The sequence below is a fragment of the Heptranchias perlo genome, chromosome 17 (genome assembly GCF_035084215.1).
Source record: "Heptranchias perlo isolate sHepPer1 chromosome 17, sHepPer1.hap1, whole genome shotgun sequence".
Taxonomy (NCBI): Eukaryota; Metazoa; Chordata; class Chondrichthyes; order Hexanchiformes; family Hexanchidae; genus Heptranchias; species Heptranchias perlo.
Genome location: NC_090341.1, coordinates 25514887 through 25538531, shown reverse-complemented (window position 1 = coordinate 25538531; position 23645 = coordinate 25514887). Strand labels below are relative to the sequence as shown.

Sequence of the window (23645 nt, the reverse complement as noted above, 5' to 3'; positions counted from 1 at the left end):
CACATTCATGGTGGGGTTGTGGGGGGGTGGGTGGGGATGGGTTCAGTACCTACCACCATCCAGTAATCTTACACACAGGTGTTGATACATCATTCTGCCTCAAGCAAGAGCTCAGTCGTGCAGCTGTTCCATGCATTCTGGCAGCATGACACAATCATAAGCAAAGGGTATTTCCTATTGCAGTATTTCTTTATGTGCAGAAGGATCCAGGTGGCTTTCATTTGTTTTTAAGTGACAGCTCTAGAGGCACCAAAATTCAATGCTTATAACATAAAGTTTATACCTTGCAGCTGCACTGTTGCCATCCAAGCAAAACCATCATCTTTTGTTATCAATCTATTATTTTTTTTATAATTTTCTCCTTAATTTACCCTGATTCACTCTGGTCAACTTAAGAGAGATGAAAACTGGCTGTACCATATTATTTGCAGCATTTTCTAAAGCTCAGCAGTGGTGCACCCCTTAGTCAAGATCTTCACTTAGTGTTGCTGACATTGTGCAGAGTGATCAAATTGACAGTACTGTATAATTGCATGGTGTAAAATCTATCCCCTCACTCTAGCACTTGCATACTGCCAATTCCCTATGTTTTAAAGAAGGATTTTAAAGTAAATGATTTCACATAAGGTTAGTATTGTTTGTTTAATCCGTGTATGCAGTAAAAATGTATCTTTGTGTACTTCTTTCCCGTTCTTGCAAACCTGATAGCTTAACATGTAAATGTGAATTTTTGGTAAAAACAAGCTAAAAATCTGTTTTTTACTCAAGGCAGCAGATAAGCTAAGGGGCAGGAAGGAGCCAAGTTATCACATGTAAATTGACATTTGTCGACTTTATAATTGTTAATATCTCTCTATTATGAAGTATTTGGGCATAATATAAAGGCTGTGTCAGTACAAGATCTGAGGAATTTGTTACTGTTTGAGCTTCTCCAGGAAATTCTTTATAATGGGGGTGGGTTGATAATTCCCGTCACATAGTGTTACATAAACATTTGTGCATCACAGAACAGCTTCAGATAATCTCTTTTTATTGACGGGGTTAAAAATTCAGTGCAAATGGGCATTAATGGCCAGCAAAGTTGCAATAAAAGCTCGTAAATTCCTGGAGTAGCAGTGCAACGGGATGAAGAAACTTGGAGAGTACAATCTCAGGACCTGAGTTTTGCATTGTGTAAATGCAACATTTGGCACTCTGCTTAAAAATGTGCAAACATTTTGTTTGGTATTTGTAGGATTATATGTTTGAATTATTTAAAATATATATCTCCGTATTATGGCAAAATGAGTTTCAGCTGACCGAATGTAATTCCCTGTGGAAAGGTTGCTACAACACTAAACTACTCAAATTCCTCACTATTTCTTGAATCTGATTCCAGAATAAAGATAAGAATGGAAGAGTCAACACAGATGCAGTAGGCAGTTATTTTCTGAGGTGGTTCTTTTAAGTATTTGGGGCTATTTCTGCTCTATTATCTGACTTGGGAGTGCTTTAAGCAAGTAGGAAAAGTTTGTCATTCCCCAGACCGCCGTCACTCATCTTATTCAGTATATAAATGATACAACAAACAAGAGTGTGAATGAGAGAATGTCCTTGGCTTGGTTTGGTTTGTTCTGTTCTTTGTCCAATTTTCTTAGTATTTTGTGTGACTATAAGGAAAGAATATGCTGCATTTGATTTAAACCCACTGGAAAGCAACACAGCTTGATTTTATTTTTATTCAATACATCATTCACCTCTCCCTTTTTTTTCCCCCCTCCCAAGCCACGCCCCTCGCTCCTTGCCCAATGCGTCGTCTTTTGCAGAGAGGATAATCTGTAAACCGTGGCTGACTTTATACTTCTGCTCTGAGCTTAGGCGGCACAAAGTGCTTTCCCTTCCCCAGCTCCACCTGGTGGCAGAGCATTCAGCCTTCTTAGCCCTTACACTCTGGAACACGCTCCTTAAACTCCTTCACCGTGCTACTTCTCTAACCATGTTCTAAAGCTTTCTTCAAAACCTGCCTGCTCCCTAATTCTTCTGTTTTTGCCTCTGTGATGCACATTGGGCCATTTACTATGTTAAAGGTGCTATATAAATGCAAGTGTTTCGTTGTCTTGATGTTGCGATGTCCTGCAATTTAAAAGCCTAAAAATTAACTGTTGGAACGCAGGACAGATGGTAGTTGAATTTTGAGTGGTCCTCTACCTGAAATCTTCAACCAAAGAATTGGATAATGATTGTCTGAACCTAAACATCGCAGTACCAAGGTTATTTAAATAAATTAACTTGTTCAAAGAAGCTGGGTAGCACAGCGTCTGAGGGTCTTAAACTGCCAGCCACATGTGCTGAGGTTGTTTGGCACTCAACTGTACTGTTAGGAAGACTTCTTACTATGTGGAAAAAGTGAGACAGCATCATCTAATATTTTGGAACTGCCACTCAGCTGAGAATGCTGAATTGGGACCATAAACTATGGTGGAGTATTCTCGAAGCTGCAAATCCATTGATGAGAGGTAAAAGAGGGTCAGTGTAGGGAAAATGCCAAATTTGGGGTCAATTGCTTTGCCCAGGCAACTGCTTTGTGTGAACCCAGTCAGTGTGATGGCATGCTATTTGACAGTGGGCACTACCATAGCTGAGCCCAATTCTGTTTTCACACTAATGTCCACATAGGTGCACCTTCCAGCATGGTCTATTCATAGCAAGCAGCAGTGGAAAATCTGACTGATTTTTTTTGTTGCCTTTATCCCGGGGCACTGAAGTTAATTTTAGTGCCTCAACTGGTATCCTCACTGAGACCAACAAACTCCGCATAGAATAAGAATCAAAAACTGGAAGCTTATAATCTTTCTGGAATGGTACTACACTGGGCAGTACTTTAACCTAGTAGGAGGCCATCAGGGGGGAGCTTCATGCGCTTTAGTCTTAACCCAATATTTTTATAATTGTGCTAAAACATGTGACCTGGTTTCCCACGTCCTGGGGCTATATTATGTTAGCATGAGTTGATTTGAATCCAATAAAGAATTTTAAAAGCTCTAGTGCATTATAGGAAACTGTAATTTTGTTGAACGACAAAGCTGATTGAATTTTACTGTTTTCTATTCAGCGGTTATGCCTTTTTTCTTTGCTTTCAATAATTAATGCGCTTCATCTGTTTTTTTAAAAAAATCTTTCCTTCTAATTAAAGAGAGTAAAAACAAGTAAGTTTCCAGAGTTTAGGTATCCTATCTGAGATCGTCCATCCTTGATAACAACCAGGTGGCTCTACATATTCCAGACAGCCTGTTGACCCCTGTTGTGATCAAAGCATAGACTTTCCAGAGATCAGGGACGTTTCTCTCCTAGCCCCTTGATAGTTGAGTTAAGATGACGTAAAAGGTACATAAAATCCAATAGTACCCAGACTCCTATTTTCCTTGATACTGATGGGCCAGCCAACCACCCAGACATTATGCAGCTATTTAAGAAAGTAAAACCTACTTCCTCAATGCTCTCCGTGCTTTATCAGCCATTTTTATAAGTTGGAGAATAAATTACCCTATATAAAATCTCTGATGTTTTACGTGAATTTAATTTCCTTCAAAATGTGCAGCAAGCCTACACCGACTGCTTTCTTGTGTTGGGTTAAGTGGTCCAAATTCCCAAGAATAGAAAATGAGGTGCACATGCTAAACACGGTTGGTATAGAATGCTAGAGGCAAAAAGGTAATAGAAATGATACTGATGGTGCTAAAAAAAAAAGCATATTCTATATAACACATAGTGATGCAAATTTGCTCCTCCTTTTCCAGGAGCATATATTGTATGTTACTGTTATATAGATCTGGTATATGTTTGCACAAGCATTCTATATCTATCTTGATATGTCAACCTATATTTTCCAATCAGCATTATTTTAACATCATGGGAACTCATTTTAAATGGGTTACCACCAGTGTTAACACTGATCAGACAATCTAGGCTACTTTGCTTTTAATACAAGAAAATAAGATACTATTATAACTTTGCAATGAAGGTTGAAAGTGCTTTGAAACATTATTATTGTACAAAGACTCACTCCCCACCCCGGTCCAGCATTTAGGCTGGTATGGAAACTTGGTGGCACCACATGAGCAATACAACTATGAATCCTCTTTATTCAGATATACAGCATAATACATTGCACTTAAATCATATGATTCTCCTTTATTTATAAAACAGCATATCCTCTGACCTACGGGGAAGGAGATCTGCCAGTAATCAAAGTGACTTGTTGCCATTGTTATACCATTATTGTCACAGTGCTCTTGATCAATTTGTAAACATCTTATTGACTAAAATTGAAATGCAGATAATAAGTTTAAATAAAATTATTTAGGCTGATTGAACAAAATTATAATTCACTTACCTGTGAACAAGTTAAGGCAGGCTCCACTATTATTAGACACTGTCAAAACTTTCAGATAAGCAAGTATCAGGGAATCATTGCTTTTGATGTAGACCACAGAAGTATTTCTGGTTTGTGAATTTAAAAGCTTATTTGAAATCTTACTGTGCTTCTGCTTAACAGTTAGAAGAGTTGATGGCCACACTGGAAAAGACTAGGCAGGAACTGGATTCCACCAAGGTCAGGCTGACCTCAACACAGCAGTCTCTAGCTGAGAGGGAGGCGCATCTTGCAAACTTGCGGATAGAACGGAGAAAACAGCTAGAAGAAGTGCTGGAGATGAAGTAAGTACTTGCTGAAAAATTGTTTGCCTTAATTACATTAATTCTTCATAGATTTCATGGAAAAGGAAAGATGCTTACAAAATTAGGATAGTTTTTTTTAAACAAAAGTGAGATTGAGTGATGGTTTCTCAGAAGTGATAAAATACTTTTCAGTTTCATTTTACTAACAATTCATAGTATTGATTGAGTTTGGACATTGATTGAAATGCTCTCAAATACATCATTGTAATACCCAATACTGTGTTGAAATTGTTAATTTTGTTCTTAATGGAATTGTAGCAAAAACAGCCATGAAGAACAACATACCTATAATCACACTTTACAAAGTGAATGACTTGATTGCTGTTGGATTTGGCTCAGCTTAGTAACAAATAGCTTTCTTAGTTGATGCTGGAGTTGCAACTTGAAGTGGTTAAGCCACTGTTCTTTATGGTAAAACAAGTGAACTGATTGTGTTAAAGTAAACCGCCTTAGTCATAAATGGCTAGAGACAGCCATACTGACTTAACTACAATGATAAGGCATTTCTGCAACAGTTAATTGTGGGTTAAAAATCACTATTTTGATTTATCTAAAGCTGTATTACTTTCAGTAATTGCCATTATAGCTAAGATTTTCTTCACCGGTGCCCTTAAACAAAATTGAGAGAGATGTCATTGCAATTGTGTTGTTGGTCAAACTGACTTTAATAAGACTGCGAGAATGGTCAGTTGTTGTATGATGCTTGACCATGCTGTCAGTCCCACTTGTCAACCAACCAGTTTTTCATAGAATGGGATTATAAGATTTGTGATAGTCATCATACTGGGTAGTTTTCAAATTATTTGATTGTCAAAGGTAAGGAATGTGCACCATACAGACTAGCAAATTCTCTTTTGTTGTTTAAAATCTGAACACATTCAGTGGATGTGTGGAACAAGTAGGATTTTCAAGCCAGAAAAACTTCTTAAAATTGATCTGCTTTTGCTAACTGATATGGTTTGTGGAATAAATTGCTTTTCACTATGTTATTAGTGAGGCCTTATAATTTGTGAGCATAAAACTTTTCAGTCAGGGCAAGCTTTGTTCAATCGCTGAGTACGATTGTTGAGAAATCCTAGCTCGCTAGAAGAATCAGTGCAAATGAAATAAACTTGCATATGTTGGTTTCAGCTATTAACACATTCTGAAGCTTTTCTGACTATGGAAGTCTTAAGGTAAAAAGTCTGGAGGTATGCTAGACCTAAAATACATTAACACCAAAATTATATTGCACTGTTGGTCTGAGATGCTTCCATGGAGCCTCTCTCTAGTCAGCAAATTTTTACTCTTTTGCGAGTGCAGGTGGTAGTGGCCAGATCCTTAATAATAAAAAGACTTTGCAGTAAATTCATAAAGTGCCGAGGAGGTCTAATGGACTGTCTGAGCACTTTTTAATCTGGCTTCACACCCTACTTGGTTTTATTATATTCTGAGTCAGAGTGGGATGTTGAGGCTAAAGTGCATTGACGCAAAAGTGACAACATAACTGCATCTTAAGTCAGTCTTAATAAAGGTGCTAAAGAAATCAATGTATTAAAAAATGGCAACCTTATTAAAATTATTTACCTGACTTTGAAATTCACACTTTTTTTTTGCCATTATCTTCATCCTGTCCTGATTATTGAAGCACTCTGGCAATTAACGATGATGTATTTTGAAGAGGCAATAGGGAACTCTGATACACACTCCTTCCAATTCAGTACTGCATCTGGTCCTTCATTACAGTACTCTCTCATTTTAAGAGAATGCTGTCTTCCCAGTCAACAGTTCAATTGCACTTTTCATCTCCTTTGTACTGTATTATCATGTTGGATCATTCTGACTATCAGCACAGGAAACAGATAACGTTACACTAACCCTGTTTCAGCTCAGCTTTGTATTTTCCCAAAATGTCCCTGGGTAGCACTAAGCATCTATTAAGCATCTATTTTTCCTGTAAACTGTCAAAAACTATGGATGCAGCCTGTAAAAGGAAATATTTGCAATTAGGCTGTTTTGAAGTACAAGAAATGTTGTCTGGTTTTTAGCTAGTTCATTTATAAGGCCATGTGCAGCCCTATTGCTCTTGAGTTGAAGTGCTTACATTAGTTATGAGTGGAATGATCCAGACTTGGGTACACATTTGTCTCTGTGCAAAGAAAATTTTCGCCTGAGTTTTCCTGTACACACAAGAATCTCTGGGCCATTTGGAAGCCTTGGCATCATGTTGGGATCCACATGTGCCCAGCAGTATATTTAGCTTGGCAGGCAATGCCTTTCGGCCTGCATTGGAGTTGAAAAGTACCTGGGATGTTTGACTTTGGCACAGCTCAGATTTTTCAAACTTTCTGTTTCTGCCAGTGCTTATATGCAGTTCACAGTCAAACCCTGTTCAGTAAATGTTCAGTTACTGTGTTTTCAACAACCCACAGTTACTAATTTTTTTGTACTGGCCTGCAGACAAGTTGATGGACATGGTGAAGTTAGTCCTTATTTGACCCACCAGGTGGTGTACTTAAGAGGTGGGTTCCTCCCCCAAATGGATTTTCTTTCCTTCCACATATAATAAAGCCAAAGCAATTAAAATGTTCCTTCTAAAGAAAGCCTAAGTATAAGACTGTGATTTAAACTTGGGTCTCTTGGTCTGTTTGACATTGTAGCTGCCCAGCTATAAGACTCATCACTTTCAGTGAGACTAAAAAGGGATGAAGTCATGAGAAAGGCAGATTTGGATTATAGCCAGCTGGTTTGTTAGGAGTTAAGGAAAATCTATTAATATTAATAATATTAATGCAGTGGAGATCGGTTATGCTAAATAACCTATTGTAAAGAATTTTGAAAAATAGCATCTTATGAATTTCAGCGCCTTCAGAAAAACAGGTAAGTAATGCGGCTTAAGTTATTTTAATTTTTTTATTATTTTGATTTATGGAAGTTTTTGTACAAGTAATTCACTACTGTAACAGTTCACAAAGAAGTCTGAATGGTCATCCTGTGCACATGGGGGGTGGTGTCCAAAAATATTGCTCTGATTTTCAGTACGTTGTTATGTCAGTGAAATACCAATTTTAAATGTGATGAGTAATTACTGAAATCTGTTTACAGCCAGCTACGCCATGTTGCATAATCTATTTTTGAGTGAACATTTAAAGATGAAGGTTTACAAAATAAATTGATCAAGAAAATGTATTACTACATATTTATAAAACTTCTGCAATAGTTACTTGTAATTACTATTTTTTTGGATTGTCCATCTGGAACTGAAGCACTCTCTCCAGAAAGCGAATTGCCCTCAAGAAGTTAGTTTGTGGAATTCATGCTGGGAACATAAAGTCATATCCACAGTTAAATACTTCACGACACACAAAACAGCAGGATGTTGATACAACTGTGACTTCCACAGGAAGTTATTTGAATTGTGGCAGACGTTCTTAAAAAACCACCTACTTGGTGGAAAGTCTCCTATGACAGTGTTTGCATCTAAGCAGACCTGTAAGACAACAGGCCTTGACCAGCTCTTTTCACACAAGCTTGCAAACATTGTAAAGATTAGAGGAAACCCAAACAAAGGCTTTGTTCACCGTGTAGATTAAATATATTGGAGCAAGGTGAGGCAATTCTTATGTGAAAGGATCTAGCAAATGGGCAGAAAGCAGTAAAACACTTGTGAATAAGAATGTATCTAAGGGTAGCAGTCATTTATTTGGCAGTAAAATCTAAAATCAATTTAAAAAAGAAGTGCGGTTGCTATGACATTGTTGCAGTGTTTATTATGTTTGGAAGACATTCCCAAAGTTTAGCATTGGACCATAGTCACATAATGTCAGTATATTATTTTGGTGATGAATTATAGTTGTATTTTGGGGGATAGCAACACAGTAACAGAATCACTACATTAATAAAAAGGTATAAAAGCAAAATGATACCTTCCATTAAATCAGTTATATAATGACTTAAGTTAGCTTTTGAAATGGCAGTGGCCTCTTTGTCAGGTGTTGAAAAGTTGTAGAATTACATCCACTAACTGAATCCATTGTTTAATGCAAAATGGAGGCAAATGCATTCCTGCCTGTAAATAAATTGACTCGAGTATTGCAGATTGTGGTGGAAATGCAAGTTTATTTTGAGATAGTTTGAAAATGTTAACTTCATATGAAAGGTGCTGTGGAAGATGGCATTTGATTACATTTTGAACTCTTGAAAAACATATTTGAACAGATTTTAGTGGATGTAAATTTTCCCCACCTATGGGCTACAAATTTAGGTCTGGTGTAGATACCTTATTGGGTTCTGTGGTGTCAGTAGCTCCTTTAGAGTCTGAATGTTTTTGGCAGTTGGCTCATATTGCCCCATATTTATTTGTACGAGAGCTTAACCCAAGAATGTAGCAATAGCATCCCATGTAATCTGAACTGGACCCTCGTCCCTTTTGCACATAGATTTATTAATTCGGTCTTGTTTCAGAGAGACTTGACACTAGATCAGTCAAAGCTTGGTTTGAATCATAAAGCTGCTTTATTCCTCATTAAGGTGTGCGTACAAAGCAATAATTGTGATCAGATACACGTCGTTCAATCGATGCAACTTACTTCCATGTAATAACATAAACAAAATGCACTACCCCAACTCAGTGGGTTGTCTTGCTCATGCAAACAGACTAACTGTCCTGTATTCTGACTTTTTGAACCTGTCTATTCTGAGGACTTCCTGCATCAGCAGCTTCTCTGTTGCAGAAGCTAGGCTGCTTTTTAAGATATCTGTAGCTTGGCTTTTTTTCTGACTGTTCACAGACAGAGATCAAAAGCCTTCCAAAAGAATCGATTATCAACTACAGAAACAAGTGACTGAATTGTTTATTATTTGCAGTCTATGAGGAAACAACATCAAAGCTAGCTTATTAGCATCATAGCTACCCACCATCTCAGACCCCTTTTTTAACTTGCTTAAATCACTATGCATCTAAAACACAACATTTAAAGTAACTTTTTCTTTCAAATATTTCTGTGTAAATAGGGTCAAACCATGACATTTCTGACTCCCTTCATGTGGGTCCTTTGCATGTGAGCCCAATGGCTAGCTCATGAAGAGCATGCACTCCTCACTAGTTGTGACTTGCTAAACTCCGACCCCCCCCCCCACCCCAGAAACCATGCACTGCATGAAAACCTGCCCAAGAAACATGCAGCGCCTTTGCCTTCTGCCTCTGACCCCTTGCAACAACTTATTGTATGACGGAATATGCCTCTTGCGGGCCCTGAATTGCCAGTGTTGCTTCTGTAGCTATTGCCCTGAATAACCCCAGCTTCATCCCAGAATGGTAGCTGGGTGCTGCTCCTGGAGTGGCCTCCACCTATCCATACACCATCTAGACACAGTAGATGCGCACAATCAAAGGCTCTCCCCCTCCCCAACTTGGGATGGTACCGCGTGGTCTACCATGCCTTTCACTTGAGCATGCAAGACACACCGCACTGTCTTCCTGCACAAGGTGCAATGTAGACCTGCAGCCCGAAACCCCATATGCCCATGTGACTGAACAGTCCATCCTGGGATATGAACTTTGAAATCATTGGAAACATTGTGTGCTGCTTGCTGCTACCCTGCCCAACTGTATGGTGCTTGAAGCCAACCCAGCAAGCCCTCCATCTGAAATCGCCTTAGATCCCTAAATTTCTTCATTTGTATTTGTGGGAAGCTGTAGACATTGTGAAACCTGGTCAGCATGTTCTGCAACAGCCTGCACTGGGCTAATAAGGCCAGCCCTACACCACATCACGCTACTCTCCTCTTCCAGGAGCTGCTTGCCTGTAACCCTCTCTTTATCTTCATCATTCCTTATTAAAACATCGAATAGCATGGATGAATAATCTCCTGTTTCCATGACCCCTGCATAACCAGGCTATTCCAACCAATCTCTGGCCACGAGTAGTTCTGCGCTCATCTACAGTGCCCAAATGCAGACAACCTATCCATTTACATAGGGGTAGTCCTTCACCAGTCTGCCATGTACTACCGTGAATGAGCAGCCAGTGTCTCGCTCTTGCCTATATTGTCTTCCGTTTAAATTGACTGGGTGAAGGTAGAGTCAACCTATCTACATCAACAATCACTGCATAACTGGCCGTCTCAGACCAAACGAGCTGACACGGTTTCCCAGTTTGTGTTGCAGCATTACTAAGAGACCAGCCATGGTTTACCTTGTGGCCTACCTCGCCACATTTAAAACACCTGATTTCATTGTATTCAGATCTCTAACTTGTTTGATTGCTCTCCCACCGACCTCACCTGGGCTTTGCTGTCAGCAGGCTCGCTGACCAGTTTGTTGGTAGGATGACATGAAGCATCTGATCTCCCACTCATGGGGCATACCTGTGTTTACGAGGCTATAAAATAACAAACATGTGGGCCCAGCTACTCGAGAATTTTATAGCCCAATCCAGTAACTAAATTCTTAAATCGTTTGGAACTAGCTCCAGAAATCTGTCCCTTAACATTAGACAACTAAGACCTTTGTAGTCTGTTACACTTTCAATTATCAGCCATATCTGCCATGTGTCTCTGAACTTGATAGCCATATCCCTATAAGTACTACCTGGATTCTTTCTCAGTTTCTTAAAATTCTTCAGTATACTTTAAACATTAGGTCATTAACCCTGAGGATAACATACTTCACACTATGATAGTCCATTCTATTGGCAAGATTAACATGATAAAACACTGCAAGTGCTTTTCTGTTGAGTGATGTCATGAATTGGTTGGCCCATTCATTTTTGTCCCACTTGTGGTGACTGGCTAACAATTCAGATGCCTGAATAAAACTATCAATATCATTTGCCTCTTCAAAATTTGGAATAAGATAAATTTAATGAAATGGTGGACCCCAAGTTCTGTGATTTCATTTACTGGACACACGCTGATGCATGTTTCCCTGTCAGTTCAAGAGCATAACTACGTTCTTCCTCCTCATCAACCTCATGCTTCCGCTGTTTATCCTCATACTGACACCTGCAATCTTAGTTGCTCTTGTTCTCCCTTTTCTTCCTGTGTTGCTTGCTGTTCTTCCCTTTTCTGTTGCTCTTCTTTCTGTGTAAGTTGCTCAAGATCTAATTGAAACTCGAGTTCTTTTACCTGACTTTGGGCCGGATTTGTTAGATTTGCACTTGCTCATAAAATTTCTATGGGGTTTTGCACTGCAAGCTATTGTAAATTAGAGATCCGATTAGGGCATATGGGACCTGTGTGAACAGGGCAAGCAACTGTGTATCTCCTTAACCAAACAGATTGAAGAAGCGTTAATGAGTTGCACAGTCTGAACCAGGAAGTATAAGTTAGAATAGTGAATTCATTGTCAAATCAGGTACAGGGAGCGAAGTAGAGAGAAAGAAAGATTGGATTGAGATAAGAGACAAAAAGAGAAAAAAAAATTATTTACATTTTTAAGAAAATCTCCAACAATAATTAAAAGCTGAAGTAATGAGACTCCGTACTTGTAAAAGTTAATTTTCAGTGCCTGAGAGGTTGTTTCGCAGTAATTAAGACTTACCAGGCCATTAAAAGGGTACTTAGACAGGAATGGACAAGCCCTAACTTTTTGTGGCACATTTAGTCCGTGTCTACAACGTCAGTATAGGAACTTCACGCCGTCTGATGTATTTGAGTGGGGAGCCAAACAGCGAGATGCCATTTTCACGCCGCATACTGAGGGGCAGCGCATCTCGGACAGCCACTTCCAAATTTTCACTTTTAACTGCATGTGTGTGCTCGCTGGCAGTTGCTGAGCGATTTGCGCATAAGTAATGGTGACCGCTGTTAGCTTTACCTTTATATTCACAGCAAAGTCCAGCCCGTTATCCCTCCTTCGCTTTCTTTATCAGGCGGCAACCTTGCCAACACAAATTTGACCTCTTTGGATTTGGACATTTTTTGATGCTGTTGCTTACAAATTTAAATTTAAACTGTTTTAAATCAGCTTTGTCCCCCGTGTAACTCAGTATCCAAGCTGCTACCAACGTTACACATTCATATATGTCGTAGATACCTTCTCAGCTTCAGTGGCATCAGTTACTCCCTTAAGTAGTCTGATTGTCTTTTACGAAAGTTGACTTACATTGCCTTATATCTACTTGTACGATAGTATAACCCAAGGATGTTACAAATGTATCCTCTTCTGATCTGGACCAAATTATGTCGATATGTTTCTTCAATCTTTCCAAAGACAGACTGAGTTAACCCTTGTTATGTAACACTTGAATGGTTATGTTGCTTTATTCCACAGTAAGGTGACCATACAGAGCAATAGTTATGATAAGATTCACGTAGTTCAATTGATAAAACCATAGAATACCTCATCTCTGGGTCATTATCTTGTACAACTTAAACAGACTAACTTCTCCGCATTCTAACTTTGAGCTAGTTACTTACTATGTCGGACCCTTTTTATTTAACTTGCTCAAATATACAATGCTTTTAAAAGATAACATTTAGATTAACTTTTTTTTTGAAACCCTTTCTGTTGAAATATGGTTGAAAGATCCTAAAATGTTACTCCCCTTGTGTAGATCCGTTGCCTGTGAGCCCTATATCTATCTCGTGAGGTGCGTGCTCTCATCACTAGGTACGCCACCATACTTGCTGAACCTCTCACTCTAGGAACCCATGCACTGCATAGAAATCTGCCCGAGAGACATGCAGCTCTGTGTTTTCTGCCTCTGACCTCTTGTGTGATATATTTCACTTGTTCCATCTAGTGGGCCCTGAATTGGCGGTGTTGCATCTGCAGTTATTCCACTACACGCTCCCACCTTCATTCCAGAATGGTAGCTGGGTGCTGCTGCTTGGTTCCGCCACAGGTTGCCTCCACCTATCCATACACCATTTGGATGAGGTAGCTGCATGCAATGAGTGGCTCTCCCTGTCCTCAGCTAGGCAGGTACCATGTGGCATACCATGCCTTCCCTTAAATAGGCAAGACACACAGGGCTATGTCTTCCTGCATCAGGTGTAGTGCAGTCTGGCTGCCCAAAAACCCTATCTGCCTCTGTGTGGCTGAACACTCTACACTTCTACAATAACAATTAAAGTAACTCAAATCCTTTCTATGGGAAAAAAAGGTAAAAGATCACGAATCAAGACAATCGCTTATTATGAAATTGATTCTGGACTCATCCTAACACCTTTCCCCTCTTTGAGATAATGTGCAGCCTTTAAAGGATACTCCAGGATAAAACCCAATATTAGCCTCATACTTGAACATTTATGTGAAAATAATGACAATCTTTGTTTTTAAAGATTACTAAGTTTATTTTCTTCCTGAAAAGTCATTCTGAAATGGCTTGTTTGTCACATTTTTGTGGCATTTCTAAGCCTGTGCACAAAAACATAACGGGCCGAATTTTGCTATGAGCGCCTGTCGTTCATTAGAATTGCACTTGCCCACAGACTTTCTATGAGCTTTTGCACAGCAACTTCCTGTAAATTTAGAGAGCCAAAAAGCATGGCGCCCTCTACAGGGCATCTGTGACCTGTGAGAAGAGGGCAAGCAACTGTCTATCCCCTTAAACAATCAGATTGAACCATAAGCCAAGCAGAGACTGAACCAGGAAGTGTAAGTTAGAATAGTGAATTCATTGTTAAATCAGGTACAGAAAGCGAAATAAAGAGAGGGTAAGAAAGATTGAATTAAGAGACCCAGATAAGAGACAGAAAGAAAAAGTTAAAAAAAATGTATTTAAATTTTGTTTTAAATATCCAACAACAATTAAAATCTGAAGGAATGAGACTCCACACTTGTTAAAGATTAATTTTCAGTGCCAGAGAGGTTGTTTGGCAGTCGCTAGGATTTACCACGCCCTTAAAAGGGTACTTACATCAGAGTGGACAAGCCCTAACCTTTTCTGGCGAAATTAGTTGGTATCTGCGACGTCAGGCTGTTCCATTCATTTGAACAGGGAGCCAGACGGTGAGATGTCATTTTCGCGCAGCTTACAGAGGAGCAGGACATCTGGTGCAGCAACTTCCGGATTTCTGCGTTTAACTGCGCAAGTGTGGTCGTCGGAAGTCACTGTCCGATATGCACAGAAATAACGATGAGCGCTGTTAGCCTCTCCGTTATTTTCACAGCAAAATCCAGCCCAACATATTTTGTTATAGCATTACCACACAGGCATCCTTCACATACATGACCAAAAGTAACGGGCATCATGGAATTTTTTTTTCATTTTCATGAATACTTGAGGATAAGGCCATATCCTAGAGTGTTCCTTTAAGGAATATTGAAAGTGCTTAATCTTTTTTTATGTGAAATTGTATTTTTTTCTTTCATTCAGCACTTCCCCTTAAAATAAAAGGTTTTGTACTGCTGTAAATTTAGGTTTTTCTCCCCAAGTGGCAACAATTTGGGAAAATTGATATAAGTAGTAAGCAGTAAAATTTATAGACTTGGATAGAATTATACTCACAGCAAGGTTCCAAAATGCCATTTAGAGACCCATGCATCAAATTGAGCAATTGTAGTTTTTACTTTTGGGAATTATTTTACAAATTGTTCTTGTGTGCTTGCGTTGTCTATGAAATCTCAGCAAACTATTTTAATTGAGGATGTTTCCATTTAGCACCTCTACTACTGGCTCAAATCAACTCAGAGAGAGATAACAGCAATACATCAAAATGGTTAAGACTCTCAAAATTAAATTCAGTGAGAACTTGAGAATATATAGAGTTTAAACATGGCTTGGGGCATTTCTAATCATTTTGCTTGGAATGTGATCATGTCAGAGTTTATATGGCAAATTAAAATGAATAAGTTACAGTATCTCAAATTTCAGTGCACTGATGGCAAGTTTTTAGGCAACAGTATAGTTTTGTTTAGTCGTCCTTTCCGCCCCACCGAATTGACATCCTGACATCAGGTTCCATGGACATTGACGGTGCTCAGGTACCGCCCAAAGTACCCACTTTTCATATGTGAACTTATGTAATAGAATCATAGAAAGGTTACAATACTAAAGGAGGCCATTTGGCCCATCGAGTCCGTGCCGGCTCTATGCAAGAGCAATCCAGCTAGTCCCACTCCCCCGCCCTGTCCCCATAGCCCTGCAGTTTTTTTCCTTTCAAGTACTTATCCAGTTCCCTTTTGAAGGCCATGATTGAATCTGCCTCCACCATCCCCTCAGGCATTGCATTCCAGGTCACATCCACTCGCTGTGTGTAAAAAAAAATTGTAAACAATTTTACAACACCAAGTTATAGTCCAACAATTTTATTTTAAAATCCACAAGCTTTCGGAGGCTTCCTCCTTCCTCAGGTGAATGTGGAAATGAAATCCTCGAACCTATCGCATTTATAAATCACAGAACAATGCCTGGTGATTACAGATAGTCTTTTCAACTGCCCGTTGCCAAGGCAGCCAAAGTGTTCAGACAGATAGGTGTTACCTACAGGGCCACTGAATATACAAATGGCCAGAACTAAAAAAACAGATGATGTGGAGATGCCAATTAAAAAAATAGAGCGAGAGAGGCAGAAACATAGAAACATCCGGAAGGAAAAGACAGCAATTGACCCGTTATATTAAAAACAGATAACATTTGTTCGCTGGTGGGGTAACATGTAGCGTGACATGAACCCAAGATCCCGGTTGAGGCCGTCCTCATGGGTGCGGAACTCGAAATTGATAGCCAAGTTCCGCACCCATGAAGACGGCCTCAACCGGGATCTTGGGTTCATGTCACGCTACACGTTACCCCACCAGCGAACAAATATTATCTGTTTTTAATATAACGGGTCAATTGCTGTCTTTTCCTTCCGGATGTTTCTATGTTTCTGCCTCTCTCGCTCTGTTTTTTTAATTGGCATCTCCACATCATCTGTTTTTTTAGTTCTGGCCATTTGTATATTCGATGGCCCTGTAGGTAACACCTATCTGTCTGAACACTTTGGTTGCCTTGGCAACGGGCAGTTGAAAAGACTATCTGTAATCACCAGGCATTGTTCTGTGATTTATAAATGCGATAGGTTCGAGGATTTCATTTCCACATTCACCTGAGGAAGGAGGAAGCCTCCGAAAGCTTGTGGATTTTAAAATAAAATTGTTGGACTATAATTTGGTGTTGTAAAATTGTTTACAATTGTCAACCCCAGTCCATCACCGGCATCTCCACATCATGTAAAAAAAAAAGTTTTTCCTCATGTCACCTTTGGTTCTTTTGCCAATCACCTTAAATCTATGTCCTCTGGTCCTTGACCCTTTCTCTCTATCTACTCTGCCTAGTCCCTTTATGATTTTATATACCTGTATCAAATCTCCTCTCAATCTTCTCTGTTCCAAGGAGTGTCAGTAAGTTATTTGATCATGGAAGCATTGCTGTTGGCAGTTGAACCAAATACTTTTTGTCCACACATATGCAGTTCCTAGTAGGAATCACTGGATAATGATCAGGAGCAGAAAACTTGGTTGATTCTTTTTTCAGCTCCCAAATTGGGACATAGGCCAATTGTGGTGCCCTATTGCTATCGCAGCACAGTTCAGTCTTTTTAAATGCTAGAGGAAGTGTTAAAATAACATATTAAAGAAGTCTGTCATTTTAAGATTTTTAAGAAAATAAATTTTGATCTTTCAAAACAATGACATTTTATGTTATGGTGCCACTTGCTTACCTGCCTATGAATATCTGCCAATGTTTCAACCTTAAATTTTAGGCTCATTTTTGAAAGGGGAACACTGAGACTTGACTATCCGTAAGCAATGACTTGTGATTTATTGGCTCTAATTTTTTTTTGTATTGCTACCAAACATAATGGGCCATAATTTGCTGTGGCAGGGCATCTAATGGTGTCTGCCGTTAGTTCGACTTGCCCTTGCAAGTTTCGGTTTTTACATCTTTTGCGCGAACTGATAACGTTGTAGCAAGGGAAACTGAGCATCTGGGTCCTGAATGAACAGGGCAAGCAACTGTGTATCTCCTAGCCAATCAAATTGAAGAATTGTGAAATTAACAGCACAAGGACTGAAGGAAGTGTAAATTAGAGTGGGTGAATTCAATGTCAATTTAGGTACAGAAAGAGAAATAAAGAGGAGGAAAGGAAGATTGGATTAAGAGGGAGAAAAAAAGAGACGAGGAAAAATTTTTTTAAAAAATTTAAATTTTACATTTTAAAAACCTCCAACAACAATTATAACCTAAGAAATGAGACTCCTCACTTGTAATAGTTAATTTTCAGTGCCAGAGAGATTGACTGGCAGTAATTAACACTTACTATGTCATTAAAAGGGAGTTTAGACTGAAATGGACAAGACTTAACTTCCTGTGGTGATTTGAGTTCATATCGACCGCGCAAGTACAGCAACCTCACACCATTCAATGGTGAGTCAGTCAGCGAGATGCCGTTTTTGCGAGGCTAACGGCGGAGTGGCACAACTCGGAAGGCAACTATTTGATTTTTGAGTTTAAGCCCGCATCTGCCCCTCGCCTGAAGTTGCTGTACCATTTGCGAATTAATAACGGCACCATTTGACAGCAAATTATGGCCCAATGCGTTTTTCTCTGATGTTTCGATGTATTTTAACAATATGCAGGGAGCCACATATTTTAAATTGATATTTCAACAACTCAAAAATGCTAGACTTTGCACCCCACTTGATGCAGTAGTTCAATTTCTAAGATTCAAGATTCCTTTAAAAGATGGACATGCTTTGAATGCCTTCCTTTCCCTCATTTTGAAAAAAAAATAAATTTAAATTTTTCCATTGACTTTTGGTATCCCAGGATATGCATAATTTCTCCATTTAAAAAACGATGCCAGTTACCTTGAAGTGGTGATTGGAAGGCCCACCAGGATGGATCAGGATGACTCCATCATTAATTGTCCTTCCCTCCTTTCGTGGTGGACCTGGGTTCTGTTGAGTGCCTCGCTCCCCCACCCCCACTCCCCAAAATCAACAATTCACTATGTGGGGCATTGCAGATGTGAGCCCATTCTCTACAACAGCATTGGCGCTCTAATCCATTGTGCCACCACACTACCACTTACTGTACATTTTATGAACATTATTTAACAACTTCAGTTTACAGGACAACCATGCAATAGTTTTGAAAGCCTTATGGTCCATTTCAATTGATAAATTGCTAGAAGAAAGCTTATTTTCTTTTTAGGATCAAAAGGTTAAAAAAAATTGTGACTAGATTGGATAATTTAATATCAGTAATGAGCAACGGAAAGTTATGGAAACCTTATTGGTCTCTGGTTTTAATGCTACATTTAGTCATAGTGTACTTGCTTTGTAGGAAGGTGAAGTGAAGATGCATAACCATTGGTTTTGACAAATCTCTACCCTGCTCCACACAGTGACTATTGTATTTATCTATACATGGTTGTTACCCATAGGAAACTTATTTTGCAGTGAACGTATCCTGTGTACATAAATCAGGTCCAATATTTTGTCACCATGTTCTCCCTTTAAGCATGATTGAATTGGTTCAAGGATGCAATTATATTGACACTTTTGCCTTGATATAAAGCGGTTTCAAGAGTGCATCGACACAAAAGTGGCAGTATGTCTCAGGAGTCAGATCCTGATTTGACACGTGTCACTCTTGCCAACATCATCAGATCAACACCAAGAAAGGAAAACTAATACACTTTAGAGATTTGAATGCTTGGGTTGACTGCGATCACACATCATGGAAAAAGGTAATTGGGCATCATGGAATTGGCAACAAAAACTCCAATGGCACACTCTTCCTGACTACACACCAGCTAGCCATCATCAACACCATGTTTCAACAAGTACAAGACCATATCCTCATTCTGGTCACCGGCACCTGATTGACTATGTTATTGTGTGTCAGTGCAACGTTCAAGATGTTAGGATCGGCCATGTAATTTGTGGTGCGAGTTGCTGGTCTGACCACCAGATGGTGAGATAGGTGCACTGTGAGAATGACCATTCGTCTAAAGCAACTCTGGCACTGCCAGTCATCCTCAGTCAGACCACTCAATGTCCATATCCTCGGGATCACCAAACCTTTGTTGAGCTGATTAGTAAGCTTGAGAAAGTACTAGAATCAAGCGAGCTATCGAGTGGCACATCTGAGCAACAAACGAGTGACGCTGAAAGCATGTGGGCAAACTTCAAGAAAGCTGTATACATCACCTCTGTAGAAGTACTTGGCTTCATTAAATGTAAAAACCAAGATTGATTTGATGACAATGATGAGGAAATCAGACCACTTCTGGCTTCTATGCACACTGCTCGCCTCGCCTGGATTAATAACAAAAGTTGCTTGGTGAAGAAGACTGCATACCAGTAATTAAAGCAGCAAGCTCAAACTAAGTTTCGCTCTATGAAGGAAGATGAAGACTGAGGTGCTGCAAGTAGCCACTGACCAAAAGAACATGAAACGTTTCCACGATGTACTAAAGGCTGTGTTTGGACCGAAAACAAGTGGCACTGACCCGATTCTGAGGGAAGATGGCACAAAGTTCCTAACTGTCTAAGCATAATCTTGGAATGCTGAGACCTCAACTGTCCTTCTGCTGTATCATCTGACGTGCTAAACGATATACCACAACTACTTGTGCAAGACCAGCTTCGAAATCCAAATTGCAATCAAGCAAATATGGCGTAGAAAAGCAGCCAGTTCAGAGATCTACAAGCACAGGCCACAAACTTAAGAAGAGACTCTTCGCCCTCTACAATAAAATCTGGGAACATGAAACTACCGCAAGATTTCAAAGCTGCCAAAATCATTCACCTCTACAAGCACAAAGGTGATCATGCTGCAATGGCCACAGCGGCATTTTGCTTCTATTGGTAGCAGGGTAAATTTCCCACCCGCATCATGCTTTGCCAACTGAATGAACAACAGCGGAAAAAATTCTCTCAAAACGCCAATGCGGATCTTGGGCTGGTTGCAGAATGTCCAACGTGATTTTATCCGCCTGCCAAATACAGGAAAAGTGTAAAGATATTACAATAGTGACTACACTTCAAAAGTACCTAATTGGCTGCAAAGTGCTTTGGGATGTCCTGAGGTTGTGAAAGGTGCTTTATAAATGCAAATCTTTCTTTCTTAGAAGAGCACCAGATGTAGTATTTGTTGACTTGACAAAGGCATTCAACTCTGTCAATCGTGATGCAGTGTGGGAGATTCTTCTAAGGTTCAAATGCCCTGACAGATTTGTGACCATTGTTCGACAATTACATATTAGTATGATGGCCCGAGTACAGATTAAGGTCGCGTGTAATCACCATTTGTAGTCACTAACGGTATCAAACCAGGTTGTGTTCTTGCCCCAACACTGTTCAGCATAATGTTTGGTGTGGTACTGCCGAGGCATTCAAGAACTGTGACGAGGGAATCTGTATTCAATGCCAGTTAGATGGTAACACCTTCAACCTTCGTTGGTTGTGAACTAAAACCAAAGTAATGCAGATAACATGTTCTTTGCCGATGACTGCACATTACTCACCCATACTCTTGGATATCCAGCTGTTATCCGACTGCTTTGCTCGACTTTTGACTTTACAATCAATTAAGAAAGACTGATGCCATGGTCTAGCCCATACCTGGTCGTTCTGTGGTTATGATCAGTAATGTACCGCTTAAGGTCATGGACAAATTCTGCTAGTTGGGTAGCGCTCTCTTTCAGAACGCCATAATCGACAACAGCATCACTCACAGATTGGCAGAACCAGCTCCGCCTTTGGCAAACTTGAGCGGAGCCTCTGGCAGGAATGAGGGGTTAGTCTGCCAACAGAAGTCACTATATACCAAGCGATTGTCCTCGCTGCCCGACTATATGGATCGGAGTCGCGGATCTGCTACCACCATCACATTATGCAACGTGACCATTATTACTTGCACTGTCCATGACATATGACTGGCATGAAGTGGCAGGACAGGGTGCCTAACACTGATGTCCTCAAGCATTGCAATGTAACTGGAATTGAGGCCATGATCAAAAAAGTGAAGTTGCACTGGCCTGGACATGTCGTTCACATGCCTGATTGTGGAATTTCCAAAGCTGTCTTCTACAGCAAGCTGCAATCTGGATATCGTGACAGAGCTGGGCAGATGAAACATTATAAAGACACGCTAAAGGCAGCCTTAAAATCTTGCAATATTAATCCTGAAACCTGCAAAGTGATAACCACCAACAGACCACAATGTTACAGATCTGCCAGGTTGTTTTGATTGAATGTGAGGCTGCAGGGTTGCAAGACCTGGCTGCCAAGAGCTTTGCACACAGGGCAAACAATCTATCTGCCTGATCTGGCTTCCAATCCGATATGAATGATCAGGATTGGACTCTTCTCCCATCAATGCGCCCACAACAACTGAGTCTCATCCATCGACTCAACAGATCACTTCTTCATATCTAGCAGTGTGACACTTGAATTGTATTCAATCGTCGCTCATTACAAGCCGGAATGGCTGAAGCAGTGATGTCCTCTGTTGACATGATAATGAATCACACAAAATTGATCCACAAGTTTTATAGCTTCAATTCCAAATACCACACGGCGGTAAAGAACAATTGGGAAAGAAGTATTTCATTGTGAATGCACTGGTCCAGATCCTTCCTTAAAGTCAGTATAAATCTTCTCATTGCTGTGGAAGACACCATAGAGGACTAGGTTGAGTATGGAATTTGCTCTGACTAGGTGTGTGTCCCTACAGGATAACAATAAGGGGAAGGCTTCCTCTTCTCTGAAGCTACATCTAGCTGCATCCAGATCATAGGTCTCAGGCACACAGCCCAGAAGTACAACATTTTGAGTGGTCATTTTGGAGATCATTTCAAAAGGTATTGATTGTATCAGCTTGTGTTGAATTTCGGAAAAACTGATTGGGAGGACTAGTACAAAAAACAAGTGAGAAAAGACATTGATTTGATATGTATACGAATTCTTATGATCAATCATTTGATTACTAATGCAAACAGCAAGAATATAGTTGCCCTCAAAAGCAGGAATGGTCTAGAGATTGTGTTCATTCTTGCTATATGTTAAGATTTTTCTAGTGCTTTTAAAGATTGTAACTTTGCATCTTGCCCTTTAAGGATTCATCACTTTCAGGTTCAGACACTTTGGGCTCGATTTTAGGAGCGTGTTTCCGGCGGGTTCCCAGCGGGGTGGCCCCGAAAATCCCGATCTCCGGTCACGTGACCGGATCGCGACGAAATCCCGGCCACTTCCGGGTACCACGCTGACGTGCGGGGCTGCGCGCGCAAGCCCCGCTGGTGGGAATCCCGCAGGCAATTAAAGCCAGCGGGGTTCCACTTGAGAGTACTTAACTTGCTCGTTGTGGTCAGTTAATGAGCTGAAGCAGCTGTCAAAAGAGGAAGTGTGGGATTTTAGGTTCAAGGCAGTGAGTTTCCCACACTGGGGGAAACAGTCTCCCTCCAACCAGGCGTGTTGCAGCCAGCAGCCTGTGGCAGGTGCCAAGGTGCGCTCCACGGGGGAGAGCCCTCACCCACGCAGGAGGCCACCGCGTCACATAGGGCAACCCCTGCCCTCCACCACCCCCCGCCAAGCCAGAGGACAGACCGACACGAAACCGCAGCCCCAGTCCGAGGAACCACACACCTACCCTGCACAACCCCTCAGACCAACACCTGCCAGTTGGGTGGTGTGTGGACACCCTCGGAGGACGAAGAGCATGACCAGCACCAGCAGCCTCGCAGTCCACGCCGTCCGCCTCAGAGACGTGGATCCCCCCAACACGGTGTTGTTGCACGCCCACCTGCACAGCAGGAGGGAGGGCTACCGCAGAGAGAGACGCGTCGCAGAGGGCACTACCCTCGCCACAGGGTCCACAGACCGAGGCGCAGCTCCCCGGACCTCTCCGAGCAGCAGTGCACAGGGAGGCGCAGATTCGCTCGACATGTAGTCGTGGACATCTGCAGCCTCTTTCATGCCGAGCTGCTCCTGGCTGGCCCCAGCACCA

The 23645-nt window shown here is 40.6% G+C and overlaps 1 protein-coding gene across 4 annotated transcripts in view; it reads left to right on the top strand.

The window, feature by feature from the left end:
• LOC137334185 (ERC protein 2) overlaps nt 1-23645 on the top strand; it is a 631578-nt gene that overhangs the window by 408243 nt on the left and 199690 nt on the right. For all 4 annotated transcript variants that reach the window (XM_067998749.1, XM_067998748.1, XM_067998751.1 and 1 more), the window contains one exon: nt 4535-4695. In XM_067998749.1, the coding sequence (XP_067854850.1) occupies nt 4535-4695 (161 nt within the window). The remainder of the gene's footprint in view (nt 1-4534; nt 4696-23645) is intronic.